General features: G+C 44.6%; 1 protein-coding gene across 1 annotated transcript; it reads left to right on the forward strand.

Annotated features, from left to right (window-relative positions):
- Positions 1–7,349: 7,349 nt before the first annotated feature.
- Positions 7,350–14,796, forward strand: LOC309797723 (protein phosphatase 1D-like). The gene has a single exon (XM_082646159.1). It carries the CDS (start codon positions 11,022–11,024, stop codon positions 12,690–12,692), a length of 1,671 nt encoding a protein of 556 aa, XP_082502285.1. The 5' UTR covers positions 7,350–11,021; the 3' UTR covers positions 12,693–14,796.
- The last annotated feature ends 1,165 nt before the right edge of the window (positions 14,797–15,961 follow it).

The raw sequence follows: 15,961 nt of genomic DNA on the forward strand, positions 1-15,961 counted from the left end.
GATCCCACATGCTCCAGAGCAACTAAGCCTGTGCGACACGACTACTGAGTCTGAGCTCTAGAGCCCGTGAGCCACAACTACTGAGCCCTCGAGCCACAACTACTGAAGCCTGCGCACCTAGAGCCTGTGCTCCGCAGCAAGAGGAGCCACCGCAATGAGAAGCCTGTGCACCGCAACGAGGAGTAGGCCCCACTCGCCGCAGCTAGAGAAAGCCCACGTGCAGGAACGAAGACCCAACACAGGCTAACTAACTAACTAACTAAATAAATAAACTTATTTATTTATTTGTTTATGGGGAAAAAAATTGTGACAATAATAACCCCTTACTACAGAGAGCTATTATACCATTGAGATAAAGAATATAAACTCCACACAATAATACTTGGCTCATGTTAGGTGCTCAAGAAGATGTGGTGTACATATGTATGAAATATGATGCAGCCATTAAAAAAATGAAATAATGCCATCTGCAACAAAATGGATGGATGTAGAGGTGATCAAACTAAGTGAACACAGTCAGACAAAGACAAATATCATAGGATAACACTTATAGGTGGAATGTAAAAATTGATACAAATGACAACTTGACAAAACAGAAACAGGCTGGCAGACTTCAAAAAGACATTTATGTTTACCAAAGGGGAAAGGTGGGCAGGGGGGATAAATTAGGAGGTTGGCATTAACACACACACACACACACACACACACACACATATAAAATAGATCATCAACAGGGACCTACTATACAGAACAGGGAACTCTACTCAGCACTCTGTAATAACCTAAATGGGGAAAGAATTTGAAAAACAATAGACATATGGATATCTATGACTGCATCAAGTTGCTGTACACCTAAAACAAAAACAACATTGTAAATCAAGTCTACTCCAAGTTAAAGTAAAAGTTAAATGAAAAACAACACAAAAAAAAGTAAGGAAAGAAATGCCTACTCTGTTACCCTCAGGCCTAGTGACCTGGGCTGGTGTCACATCCCTGGAGCCTGAGCAGCCTTGGGTCCCATGGCTGGAGTACGCTGGTGCTGAGGGAGCCAGCGGGGAGGACGTGCCAACAAAGGAGCCCTGCCCGGACTCAGAGTGCCCCGTCCCCTCTAGATGGGACTACGATCACCAGATCCAGGCAGGCCCTCCTACACCTAAGCCAAGCCTACTGCACCCCAAAGATGGTGGACCCTCTGGGCTCAAAGAGCGTTAACAAGGGACCTGGTCGCCAGGTCCCCTAGTGGTAAGGTCCCCACCTCCAGCCTCCTTCCTTAGAGTAGCCCCATGTACGGACGACAGCACCCTCAGCAGAGTGGTTATGCAGGGGTTGGCATCTGCCAGGGTAAGGGGGAAAAAGGAATGAGGCACAAGCCCTTGAGTCCTTGTGCTGGCACACTCCCCTCTCTTTTACAAGCCAGGAACACAACTTTCCCTAAGGCTCTGGTTGCCTGAGTCACCACACTGGAGCATGAAGAAATCCTGCCGCCTTGTGGCCGCTTCCTGTAACAACAGCTATAAACCTGCTGCTGCTGGGTACTTAATGTTCACAAGGCCTGAGGGGCGTTAGGTGATACCTGCCCTCAAGTAACGTGCTGGGGTAGGTCATCGAAGAAGAATTCAAAAATGGGAAGACTTTCCAGAAGCCCATTTCAAGAGATAACTTTTACTCACACTGTTTAAGGGGAAAAAAATAAAAGCACATGAAAAGATGCTCAACGTGGCTAATTATCAGAGAAATGCAAATGAAAATGACAACGAGCTATCACATCGCACCAGTCAGAATGGCCATCATCAAAATGTCTACAAACAGTAAATGTTGGAGAGGGTGTGGAAAAAGGGAACCCTCCTCGCTTTTGGTGAGAATGGAAATTGGTTAAGAGCCACTGTGAAGAACAGTATGGAGGTTCCTTAAAAAACTAAAACTAGAGCTACCAAATGATCCGGCAGCCCCACTCCTGGGAGTATATCCACAGAAAATCCTATTTCAAAAAGACACATGGGCTTCCCTGGTGGCGCAGTGGTTGAGAATCCGCCTGCCGATGCAGGGGACACGGGTTCGTGCCCCGGTCTGGGAAGATCCCACATGCCGCGGAGTGGCTGGGCCCGTGAGCCATGGCCGCTGAGCCTGCGTGTCCGGAGCCTGTGCTCCGCAACGGGAGAGGCCACAACAGTGAGAGGCCCGCGTACCGCAAAAAAATTAAAAAAATAAAAAATAACAATATGCTTCCTTGTATCCCATACTATAGTAGGATATTTTTACTCTCCTGTCAAAGATAAACTTTACTTTGACCTGTAGCTGTGCTCTTATCAAGTGTATGTTTCATTGATTCCTAGCATCAGTCCAGTGTGATAACATCAAGCTAAATATCCTCTCAACAAAGGCATTTGACCATGGGAAACAGGATTCTACTTACTAGGTTTATCTTATGAACCTGCAACAGCAGGCTTATAAACTTATAGGAATTAGTTTCCAGCTCTCCAAAAATGTCCATCTACTTTGTATCTACAGGTTTGTTTTGGTAGAGCAGCTGTTTGTCAGTCAGTTACTTTGCATCTGTAAATTCATCAGATGGGCTATCTATGTCTGAAATGTCCATCATTTTTAAACACTCTGAAGCATGTTGGATGTCATCATAAGTTAAACCTCTCTTTCTCAGGGAAAATAGTTTAAAGCACAGAGATAATCTGAAGTTGTAAAATTAAATTCTAAATCAGTTACAGTTTTAATAAATAAGTTGGGATTAATGGATACACACTACTATACATAAAATAGATAACCATCTAGAGGGACCTACTGTATAGCACAGGGAGCTACGTTCAATATCTTGTAATAACCTATAATGGAAGAGAATCTGAAAAAGAATACAAGTATCTATCTATCTATCTATCTATATGTATACGAACCACTTTGATGTACACCTGAAACATTGTAAATCAACTATACTTCAATTAAAAAAAATTTTTTTTTAATTAATTGAGAAAGTCCTGTTTAAACTGGCTACCCTTTTCTGGTGACACTTTTTCGGAGTTCTAAAGCAGTCTTACTTCCAAATATCAAGTCATTTTTTGCTTGTATGAGTTTTTGTTGCAACCTATCCATAACATCTAATGACTCAGATGTACTCAGTTCATCCTTTTTCAGACTTTGTGGCCTCTTCAAAGATCATCAAACAGCTTTGGAGAAAGAGCATATAAATTGTTTTGCTATAATACTTTTCTCCACTCTCATTAATATATTTCCAAATTAAAGAAGGACATTGTTACAAACTGAATGTGCCCCCAACCCCAAAATTCATATGTTGAAGCCCTAACCCCCCAGTGTGGCTGTATTTGGAGATGGAGCCTCTAAGGAAGTAATTAAGATTAAATGAGGTCATAGGTGGGGCCCTGGTCCATTAGGATTAGTGTCTTTATAAGAAAAGACTCCAGAGAGCTTGGTTTCTCTTTCTCTCCACATGCTCACAAAGAAGAGGTCATTTGAGCAGCCGTCTGCAACCCATGGAGAGAGGCCTCACCAGTCACCAACCCTGCTGGCACCTTGATCTTGGACTTCCAGTGTCCAGAACTTTTCTCCACAGTGTGCAGTATGCTCTGTTTGGTTATTCACTGCCCTAATCCAGATGTACACGTCCTTCAATCTGTCATTAAAATAAGTCATTTAGCAATGGAATAGAATAGAGAGCCCAGAAATAAACCCACACACCTACGGTCAATTAATCTTCGATACAGGAGGCAAGAATATAAAAGGGGAAAAAGTCTCTTCAGCAAGTGGTGCTGGGAAAGTTGGACAGCTGCATGTAAATCAATGACATTAGAACACACCCTCACACCATGCACAAAAATAAACTCAAATTGGCTTAAAGACTTAAACATAAGACACAACACCATGAAACTCCTAGAAGAGAGTATAGGCAAAACATTCTCTGACATAAATCGTACCAATGTTTTCTTAGGTCAGTCTCCCAAGGCAATAGAAATAAAAACAAACATAAAAAAAATGGGACCTGGGCTTCCCTGGTGGTGCAGTGGCTGAGGGTCCGCCTGCCGATGCAGGGGACACGGGTTCGTGTCCGGTCCGGGAAGATCCCACATGCCGCAGAGCGGCTGGGCCCGTGAGCCATGGCTGCTGAGCTTGCACGTCCGGAGCCTGTGCTCCACAATGGGAGAGGGCACAACAGTGAGAAGCCCACAAAAAAAAAAAAAAAAGGACCTAATCAAACTTACAAGCTTTTGCACAACAAAGGAAACCAATGAAATGACAACATATGGAATAGGAGAAAATATTTGCAAATGATGCAACTGACAAGAGCTTAATCTCTAAAATATACAAACAGCTCATACAACTCAAAAAAAAAAACCCAAAAAAACCCAACCCAACCGAAAAATGGGCAGAAGGGGCAGAAGACATTAATCGACATTTCTCCAGAGAAGACATACAGATGGCCAGTGCACACAGGAAAAGAGGCTCCACATCAGTCATTATTACAAAGTCTACAAATAACAAATGCTGGAAAGGGCGTGGAGAAAAGGGAACCCTCCTACACTGTTGGTGGGAATGTGAGTTGGTGCAGCCACTATGAAAAACAGTAGGGGGGTTCCTCGGAAAACTCAAAATGGAATTACCATCTGATCCAGCAATCCCACTCCTGGGCATGTACCTGGACAAAACTCTAATTCAAAGAGATACATGCATCCCTATGTTCACAGCAGCACTATTCACAATAGCCAAGACATGGAAACAACCTAAATGTCCATCAACAGATGAATGGATAAAGAAGATGTGGTACATATATACAATGGAATACTACTCCGCCATAAAAAAGAAAGAAAGAATGCCATTTGCAGCAACATGGATACAACTAGTTATTATCATACTAAGAAAGAGAAAGACAAACACCATATGATATCACTTATATGTGGAATCTAAAATATGCCACAAATGAACCTATCTACAAAATAGAAATAGACTCACAGACATAGACAACAGACTTGTGGTTGCCAGGGGGGAAGAGGAGAGGGAGAGGGATGGACTGGGAGTTAGTAGATGCAAACTATTACATCTAGAATGGATAAACAACAAGGTCCTCTTGTATAGCATAGGGAACTATATCCAATCTACTGGGATAAACCATAATGGGAAAGAATATAAAAAAAGAGAATGTATGTATGTGTATAACTGAGTCACTTTGCTGAACAGCAGAGACTGGCACAACATCGTAAATCAACTATATTTCAATAAAAAAATGAGTCATTTAGCCTTCTTTTTCAGTGATGTCTGTGTCATACTGGCACTGGTAGGATAATCATTCTTGTTTTCATTATCTGAACTCTTAGAAAACATGGTCATGATATTCAGTGTCAAAAATTAAACTAGCACTATCTCAATACAAAGTCCAATAGTTAATCCACAAGCAAAATGAAAAATAGACTGTTAGTGCTCATGATTACAACACACTTAAGGTGGACATTTAAGTCACATCATTTGGAGTGACGTTACAATGAATGCTCCAGTTTTGTGAACCATAAATCATGGTTGCCTGCATCAATGGTAAGGGAAAAAAATAAGCAACAGCAACTACAGAAGGCAGATAATCTATGCCATATCCATCTGACACTAAAAATCGTATTGATTTCAGCCCCTATTTTTCAGGTAGCCTTGTGGGGTTCTATATTCTCCCCCAGACTTCTGCATCCATCACCCAAAACTGGGACTTTTTGTGTCCTGAGGAGGGGTTTCCTGGGATGCTAAACTTTCAGTGCTAAAACTGGGACAGTAGTGAGCAAACCAGGGGGTTAGTCACCCTTGCCTAAAGGAAGCTCGGAGTCTATATCAGTTATATCAATTTCCAGAATGGATGGATTCAATGAGTAATTAGCTACACTTACTGAGCATCCACAATGATCAGGTATATAGTGCAAGGTTTCTTCATGCGCATTTAATTTCTTTAAAAATATTTATAGGGCCTCCCTGGTGGCGCAGTGGTTGAGAGTCCGCCTGCCGATGCAGGGGATACGGGTTCATGCCCCGGTCTGGGAGGATCCCATATACCGCGAAGTGGCTGGGCCCGTGAGCCATGGCCGCTGGGCCTGCGCATCCGGAGCCTGTGCTCCGCAACGGGAGAGGCCACAACAGTGAGAGGCCCGCATACCGCAAAAAAAAAAAAAAAAAAAAAAAATATTTATAATGGCCCCACAAGTAGATGTTATAGTCTCCATTTTATAGATGGAAAAAGTAAGCCTCAAAATCTAGGCTGCACCACTCATGGAATTGGGGAAAAGTGTAAAATGGATTTTTGTCCTTGCCTTGGCTAGAGAGGAACCATATCTGAGTAAACTAAGGGTCAGACACACTGTCAAAGAGGAGAAAATTCAGTAACTCTAAGAGAAAGACAACAAATTATAGAGGGGTGAGTTAGGGCCTGCCAGTCCCACTGCCCTTTGCGCCCTCCAGGTGGCTCCTTTTGTTTCTGGAACATTAGGACCTTGTTTTATTAAGAGGTGCATCCCTTATGCAGTAATTCTTTTTTTTTTTTTTTTTTTTTTTTATTTATTTATTTTGCAGTACGTGGGCCTCTCCCTGTTGTGGCCTCTCCCGTTGCAGAGCACAGGCTCTGGACGCGCAGGCTCAGCGGCCATGGCTCACGGGCCCAGCCGCTCCACGGCATGTGGGATCCTCCCGGACCGGGGCACGAACCCGTGTCCCCTGCATCAGCAGGCGGACTCTCAACCACCGCGCCACCAGGGAAGCCCCATATGCAGTAATTCTTAAACTTTGTCTCTAATGGCAGGTCAGAGAAAATTTAGACTCAAGGCACATGACCAGGGATGAGGCTGTAAACCACCTTATGGTCAGCATGTACTTTAACATTAAAATAATTAAATCATTATTAAAATGTTTAAATACACTTTGACTTTGTATTTCAAAATCCTTGTCTGAAATTACTGCTCCAGAAAGCAGTAACTATGGGCAAGCTAATTAACATTTATATTCCTTATAAAAGCAAATATAATATGATGCCTTCCCTCTCTATTCCACAGTCTCTGAGAATTGAGAAGAAATAATTTACATAAGACATATTCTTTAAGCTTATTACTATTTGGGGAGTCAAGGCTCCATGCTTCTGTCACGGCTGCATTTTTTTTTTCTGAAATTCTACCACTAGTTCTCACCTGTAAAACAGTCACAGCTCAGCCAAGCAAGACATACCACATTTAAAGGCTAGTTCCCTGGTCCAGACCAAAGAGTTAAGATAATCAGTATCTCATTTTCAAACTTATTTATCTTGTGTTCCAAGTGTAGGCAACAAGGTAAGTATTGGCTATTTCAGATTTATTAGCTTATCACCACAGATCTGAGCAACACTGTAATAAAGAGTATAACTTCATTACTGATATTTGATCACTAACAGCTTTCAAGCCTCTTTTCCCCCTCTTCTCCTATTGCCCCACACCTGGACAGGCCTGTAAGAAACCCTGCGGGCTCCCTCTCCTGGTGCCAGTGGAAGTTCAAACCATGCCAGCCCCTGCAGGCACAGTTAGAACCCTCACCCCAACGCTACTACCTACACAAAAAGAATATCCAAATGGCCAATAAGGATATGAACAAGGTACTCAACATCATTAGTCATTAGGGAAATATAATTAAAACCATAACATGTTACATCTATACTAACACCAGAATGGCTAATATTAAAAAGACTACCCAGGGGCTTCCCTGGTGGTCCAGTGGTTGAGAGTCCGCCTGCCGATGCAGAGGGCATGGGTTCAATCCATGTTCGGGGAACTAGAAAAGACTATGAAGGAGGAGGTTGCAGAGTATCTAAGACTCTCATACACTGCTGGAAGCAGGATACTTCATTACAACTATTTTGTAAAACTTTTGGCAGTATCTGTCTAAGCCAAGCATATGCCTAACCTGTATGATGTAGCAATTCCACTCATATAATAATTAATTAATATAAAATTATATCAATGTATCTATCTACCTATAGATATTCAAGAGATATACATGAATAGGTCAGTCAAAAGGCATGTAAAAGAACGTTCATAGTATTTACAAAAGCCCCAAATCTGAAGCCACCCAAATATCCATCAACCAGTGGTATATTCAGTCGATGGAATAGTACTCAGCAATTTTAAAAAGCCTCTGCTACACGTAACAACATGGATAAACCTCACAGACAAAATGTGGTAAAAGCATCTAAACATAAAAGAGCAGATACTAAATTATTTTCTTTGTCATCTACACTAACCTATAGTAAGAGAAATCATTACAGTGGTTGACCCTTGGGAGGAGGCTGACTGGCAGAAGACGTGAGGAAGCCGTCTGGGCTATCTTGATCTGGGTAGGGGGCACGATACACCTCACTGTTTGCCTCCACTGGAGCCTACCTTGCTATTCTCAAGCGTGCCTTTCCTTACTTAGCAATATCTTGTGGCCGTTCCCGTGTCAATAAAAGTAGCTCTCTTTCATCAACTTTGAGTTGCTGTCACCTCTTTTTATTAAACATACTTTCAGGAATCTTGTCTCCTTAAGCAAGTTACAAATGCTACAAGGGCAGGGGCTCTATCTTGCAAATCACATGAAGAAAGAGAATTTGGAGCTGCGGAGAGAGACAGACCTGGTTTTAAAACCGAATTTCACCACTTTGGGCTGTATAACCTTGGACAAATAATGTACCCATCCAGCCTCAGTTTCCTCATCTATAAAATGGGGGTATAATGCCTACCTCATGAAGTTTATTAGAAAGTTTTACATAGACAATGAATGGAAGGAACTTAATACCTAATGGGTGCTCATCAAACGACAGCTGTCTTCTCTTCCAGCCTCATCAAGGCCTTGCTCACAGAGCCCTCAGAAAAGCTATGATGATTCTCTTACCTCGTTCCTGGAACCAAGCAGCAGTCTAGAGACTAAGGGCAGGGCAGCATCAGCTCAGCGTGCTTCCTAATGCCAATCGCTCCTTCTCAAGGTCAGGAGACACTGTCTAGCTGATCACACCATTTAAGACCTGAGGATGAATTCCGAGAACGCATAGTAATGTGTATCCTGAATTGCTCTCCCCAGTCACAGACAGCAATCCCCTCAGAAGGCATAAAAATGAGGAAGTGTGCTGAACTTCAAGGCTGGCAGGTGGGGTTTGACAGAGACCACCTAGGCTAGTCCCAGAATCAGGAGTATAAGAGAAATGTGTTAAATAATGAGGATTTGAAGAAGTAAATAGCACCCCTGCGTGGCCAACATTCCATATGGAAGCTGTTCTGTGCTTTGATTCAGCCTGGGGTTTTTCCTAACTGCTGTATCATGTCCTGGCTTCACAAGGGTGGAGAGAGAACTAAGACACATTCAGGAAAATGAGTACAGTTGTTCCCATAATCTGTTCCTCACCAAGATCTGTGGCTCTGAGCCCACTGTGCCTCTAGGGCCTCCTAGCTTCATAACAGGCATTAATTCAACAACCTCTTGCCATAGGCATTGTACAGATCTTAACCTGAGCAAGCCCCACCTCACTCCTTTTTTTTTTTTTTGCGGTACGCGGGCCTCTCACTGTTGTGGCCTCTCCCGTTGCTGAGCACAGGCTCCGGACGCGCAGGCTCAGTGGCCATGGCTCACGGGCCTAGCCACTCCGCGGCATGTGGGATCTTCCCAGACCGGGGCACGAACCCGTGTCCCCTGCATCGGCAGGCGGACTCTCAACCACTGCGCCACCAGGGAAGGCCCTTTTTAAAAAATAAAAATAAATTTATTTATGGCCGCGCTGGGTCTTTGTTGCTGCGCGTGGGCTTTCTCTAGTTGCAGCGAGCGGGGGCTACTCTTCATTGCGGTGCGCGGGCTTCTCACTGCAGTGGCCTCTCTTGTTGTGGAGCACAGGCTCTAGGCGTGCAGGCTTCAGCAGTCGTGGCACGCAGGCTCAGTAGTTGTGGCTCGTGGGCTCAGTAGTTGTGGCTTGAGGGCTCTAGAGCGCAGGCTCAGTAGTTGTGGCACACGGACTGAGTTGCTCCGCAGCATGTTGGATCTTCCTGGACCAGGGCTCGAACCTGTGTCCCCTGCAACGGCAGGCGGATTCTTAACCACTGCACCACCAGGGAAGTCCCCCACCCCACTCCTATATTCTGCTCTCTGATCTTTCAATGTGGGTGGGATTCATGAAACTGTATTTCTTGCCAGACTCCTGCCTTCCACTGTATATGGCTGTCTATCTTCTCGTAGGTTTCCTAAGCAATATGAGGACAGATGCCAGGACTAACTTATTCACAAATGTAATCTTGGCACCTATCACGATGCTTGGCACAAAGAATGAGCTTAATAAATGTCTGCCGAATAAATGAATGTTGACGTGCTTGAACTGTCCAATATATGCTGTAACTACTGATTGCAGAAATCATTTCACTCACTCACTTGATCCAAGATTTATTAAGTATCTCCTATGTGCCATGAACTGTATAAGGTGCCAGGGTGACAAAGATGACTAGAACATTATCCTCTGCCCACAAGGATCTCCAGGTGGGAGAGAGAAGGTGTGGAAGTGAATAATATGACCAGAGCTACCACAAAGGAATGAGCAGGCTGCTTGACACCTGCCTGAATAGGTGGGCTAAGGCTTCTGAGCCAGCTGACTGTTTGGGATGAGTAGCAGCTCTCTAAGTAGGCAACTCGGGAAGGGGAGGCGTTCTACTCAAAGGGAACGGGATGCTGTGCATGAGGCTGGGTCAGGGTCACTTTGCATTGGCCAAAACAAGTCTCATGGCCAAGCTTGACTTCAACAGAGTGTGAAGAGTAACCCTCCCGGGAGGCGCACTGCGAAGACGCAGCTGGTCGGCTCCTTTCCCCCTGGCGCTTCTGCCCAGCTCTGGCGGACAAGTCTCGACCTCGTGCGCGCCCCTCCCCCTCCCGGGACCGCTCCCTCCCCCTTCTCGACGTAGTCGAAGATAAACAATAGTTGGCCGGCGAGCGCAGAGTGTGCATCCCGCTGCCGCATTCGGCGGGCTGCGTGGGACCGGCGGGATCTCGGCCAGCCTGCCATGGCGGGGCTGTACTCCCTGGGAGTGAGCGTCTTCTCAGACCAGGGCGGGAGGAAGCACATGGAGGACGTTACTCAGATCGTGGTGGAGCCCGAGCCCACGGCTGAAGAAGAACCCTCGCCGCGGCGGTCTCTCTCTCAGCCGTTGCCTCCGCAGCGGTCACCGCTGGCTTTTCCTGGCGGCGAAATCTCGGGGAAAGGCCCGGCGGTGGCAGCCCGAGAGGCTTGCGACGCGCCGCCGGACGCCGGGGCCTCGCCGGCTCCCGGCTGCTGCTGTCGCCGTCGTTCCTCAGTGGCCTTTTTCGCCGTGTGCGACGGGCACGGCGGGCGGGAGGCGGCACAGTTTGCCCGGGAGCACTTGTGGGGTTTCATCAAGAAGCAGAAGGGCTTCACCTCTTCCGAGCCGGCGAAGGTGTGCGCTGCCATCCGCAAAGGCTTCCTCGCTTGTCATCTCGCCATGTGGAAGAAACTGGCAGAATGGCCAAAGACTATGAAAGGTCTTCCCAGCACGTCAGGGACAACTGCCAGTGTGGTCATCATACGGGGCCTGAAGATGTATGTAGCTCATGTGGGTGACTCAGGGGTGGTTCTTGGAATTCAGGATGACCCAAAGGATGATTTTGTCAGAGCGGTGGAGGTGACACAGGACCATAAGCCAGAACTTCCCAAGGAAAGAGAACGAATTGAAGCACTTGGGGGGAGCGTGATGAACAAGTCTGGGGTGAATCGTGTAGTTTGGAAACGACCTCGGCTCACTCACAGTGGACCTGTGAGAAGGAGCACAGTCATTGACCAGATTCCATTTCTGGCAGTAGCAAGAGCACTTGGTGATTTCTGGAGCTATGATTTCTTCAGTGGTGAGTTTGTGGTGTCACCTGAACCAGACACAAGTGTCCACACTCTTGATCCCCAGAAGCACAAGTATATTATCTTGGGGAGTGATGGTCTTTGGAATATGATTCCACCTCAAGATGCCATCTCAATGTGCCAGGACCAAGAGGAGATAAAATACCTGATGGGTGAGCATGGACAGTCTTGTGCCAAAATGCTTGTGAATCGAGCTCTAGGCCGCTGGAGGCAGCGTAGGCTTCGAGCGGATAATACTAGTGCCATAGTAATCTGCATCTCTCCAGGAGTGGGCACTCAGGGAGATTTCACCAATGGAGACGAGCTCTACCTGAACCTGACTGATAGCCCTTCCTATAATAGTCAAGAAACCTGCGTGATGACTCCTTCTCCATGTTCTACACCACCAGTCAAGTCACTGGAGGAGGACCCATGGCCAAGGCTGAACTCTAAGGACCACATACCTGCTCTTGTTCGTAGTAATGCCTTCTCAGAGAATTATTTAGAAGTCGCAGCTGAGATAGCTCGAGGGAATGTCCAGGCTGCAGTCATATCCTCAAAAGATCCAGAGCCACTTGAAGAAAATTGCACTAAAGCCCTGACTTTAAGGATACATGCTTCTTTGAATAATAGCCTGTCAGTTGGCCTTGTGCCTACCAATTCAACAAACACCATCATGGACCAAAAAAACTTAGAGATGTCGATCCCAGGTCAAATGAAAGCTCAAGAAGTTGAAAGAACCCCTCCAACAAACTTCAAAAGGACATTAGAAGAATCCAACTCTGGCCCTCTTGTGAAGAAGCATAGACGAAATGGTTTAAGTTGAAGCAGCGGTGCTCAGCCTGCAAGCCTCCCCACAAACTCACGGCGAAAGAACTCTGTTAAACTTACCATGTGACGCAGACTTAGGGGCCAGAAGAAAATGGGAAATCCTTTACTTCACCAGCACAGAAAAACTGTTTGTGTTTGCTGAAATATATCTGGAATTTTTTTTTTCCAGACTTCTAAGAGGGCTTTATGAATTTGGTGCCGAAGCTGAACTTTTTTTAAGGGGACAAAATAAAAATAGTATACAGTTTGACTTTTTGGAATTCAACAGTTTTATCCTGGCCTTGTACTTGCTTGTATTATACATGTGAATTTTGTAGATGTTAGGGTATAAGTTGCTATAAAATGTGTGTAAATTTGTATCCTTCACACAAACTCAGTCTCTTACACTGATACACAGTAAATGTAACAACAGGGCTAAAGGTTTAAAAAAAGATCAAAAGAATCTATTCGATTTTAGAAATACATTTAAACTTTTAAAAATGCTTATTAAGACATTTGTATAAGTCACGTGTGATGAAAGCTACACAACTTTTTAAAGTAAATTATGAAGCAAACTGGAAAAGTGATGTATTTTCATAGTGACCTGTGTTCCACTTAATGTTTCTTAGAGACAACTAGTGTCTTTTAAAAATTATTCTTTATTTCTGATTTCATAATTCAGAACTAAATTTTTCATAGAAGCAGAAGTGTTGAGCCATGCAAAAGCAGCTGGGTTTTAGTCTCCTTGTCCTAATTAAAATACTATGCAGTATCTCTTATTTCTTTCAGTAGCATTTTTTCTAAACATTAATCATCAGATTTGCTCACCAAATCTTTGAAGTAGAAGGAGGTAGGTTTGCCTAAAAAGATGCCCTTCTCAATCATCCTGGACATTCAGTGGCATTAGTGGGTCTTAAAAGTAGTTATATCCTCTTCTAGTGTTTGCATAAAATATGTGAAGTTTTTCTTGCTATGTCAATAACAGATGGTGCTGCTAATTCCCAACATTTCTTAAATTATTTTATATATCCTATGGTTTTCATTGATTATATGGACATGTTTGTTCATCGAACAAAATCAGTGAACTGTTAAAAAAAAAAAAAAAAAAGAATAACCCTCCCACAGAGAGAATAAGTGACTCTTTGGTGAATGACAATATGAGCTCATTGCCCATGTGAGCGGTCCTCCCCACAGACAGTAAACTCCAGGACTGTTTGATACAAGTCAACTTTTCCATTCGAAGATTGACCAGAGGGCTTCCCTGGTGGCGCAGTGGTTGAGAGTCCGCCTGCCGATGCGGGGGACACGGGTTCGTGCCCCGGTCCGGGAAGATCCCACATGCCGCAGAGCGGCTGGGCCCGTGAACCATGGCCGCTGAGCCTGTGCGTCCGGAGCCTGTGCTCCGCAACGGGAGAGGCCACGACAGTGAGAGGCCCGCGTACCGCAAAAAAAATAAAGATCGACCAGAATTCAGGAATTGAGGGGAACCTACAGAGTGTCTCTCACATTTGATGAGGCCAACCCACCAGGTACTGGCTTTATCAGTTTTCTCTTTGACCGAGAAGCCCTGTGATCTGGCCATGTTGTGTGTACTTTCCTTCTTTGTCCCATTCTTCAGAATAGGATAGTCAGAGAGAAGACCTGTCCATCTTTGGCTTTGTTTAATAGAGCTTCTATTACTACTGAGCTATTGCAACAAATACTGACATTCTCATCTGGTCCCTCAACAGTCACTCAGTATGCCCTCCTAGCTCCTCCAAACTCAGGGACATTAATAAAACCTTGCTCAAATCTCCTCTACTTGCTGCCTAAGAAACAGAAACTTTCTCAGAAAAGGCTTTGAGTCATCCCTCACGATCAATTCACATCCATCTACACAAGTCTTTAAGAATGAAGAAAAGTCCTTAAGAATTGAGGCAAAAGGTAGTATTATTTGTTCTCTTCTCTTTTGTATTCTTTTCAGGACAAGATCAGTCACAAGGATGGGGAATTAGAGAGTTGGATGTCTGTGCTCAAATCATCATATTAAGTTAAACATTTCTGAGTGGCATTTTAAAATATAAAATTTGAATTGGTCATACCATATCCCTATTGCCTACAAGTTGGTAGATGCAGTGGAATTTAGAAGGACGTAACCCACTTTCTAGCAATGTTAACAAATTTTGCTGGGTCAGTTCCCATTGTACTACAACACTCAATAAAGAAAAAATAAACTTCTAATTTTGTTATAATTACACAGGCTTTTCTCAGGTATCAATATGCCTGGAGCAAAAGCTTTATTAAAGTCAAATCCAGCAACGCGGTGCTCTCAGGACATTGTTTCAGGTATTATCTCAATAACCCTCCACCTTATAGTGTCCATTTGAGGGCTTCTCATCCATTCCAGTTGCTGGACTGGTGGTTGGTTCTCCTGGCATGGATGGCATGCAATGCAGATTCTATCACAGGGTGGCACAAGACTCAGGTGCCTAATTAGGTACCAGCATATTCTTGGCATTGGAAATATACTGAGGCATAGCCACTTCTCCTCACTAAACACTGTATTGCTTAAAATTAATTCAATTTTTAGCAAGTCCAAGCAGCTATCAGCTTCTTGTCATACATGCCTATCTCAACAGTTGGCTCTGCTACATAAACGATCAGATCTTCACATACACACTCGTTTAGGTAACATCGATTGCCAGCCAGCATGGTTCTCTAGCCTTCTTCCCCATCGCCAGGCTCTGATAAATTCTAAAGTTGCTTTCCCCAACTTTTCTGTCTTTTGTTCCTATTATTTTCTGTAAGTGTCTGACTCCTCACCAGTAAGGCCTCTGAGTAAGATCTTCAGCTCTGAGTATGGAAGGGAAGACAGAGGCTGCGACTGGCCCTTCCAGGCTCCGTGTATGGAGCCAGGTCACGGGAGGTCTTTCAGCGGCAGGGCCAGGAGTAGTGAAGAGAGAGAAGCCTGGGATACCTACCTCAAGAACCTAGAGTGGGGCACAAAACAGCAATAGGGGTAGATGAAAAATGAAAGTGGTGCAACCATGGTCACACGTGGAGACATACTCACTGAATTTGAATTCAAACCTCTCAGTATACCCCCACGTATTCATGTGTAAAATTCTGACACTAGGACTTCCCTGGTGGCGCAGTGGTTAAGAATCCGCCTGCCAATGCAGGGGACACGGCAAGATCCCACATGCTCCAGAGCAACTAAGCCTGTGCGACACGACTACTGAGTCTGAGCTCTAGAGCCCGTGAGCCACAACTACTGAGCCCTCGAGCCACAACTACTGAAGCCTG

This window comes from Mesoplodon mirus, assembly GCF_964341445.2.
Source record: "Mesoplodon mirus genome assembly, contig: HAP1_SCAFFOLD_928, whole genome shotgun sequence".
In the NCBI taxonomy this organism is placed as follows: domain Eukaryota; kingdom Metazoa; phylum Chordata; class Mammalia; order Artiodactyla; family Ziphiidae; genus Mesoplodon; species Mesoplodon mirus.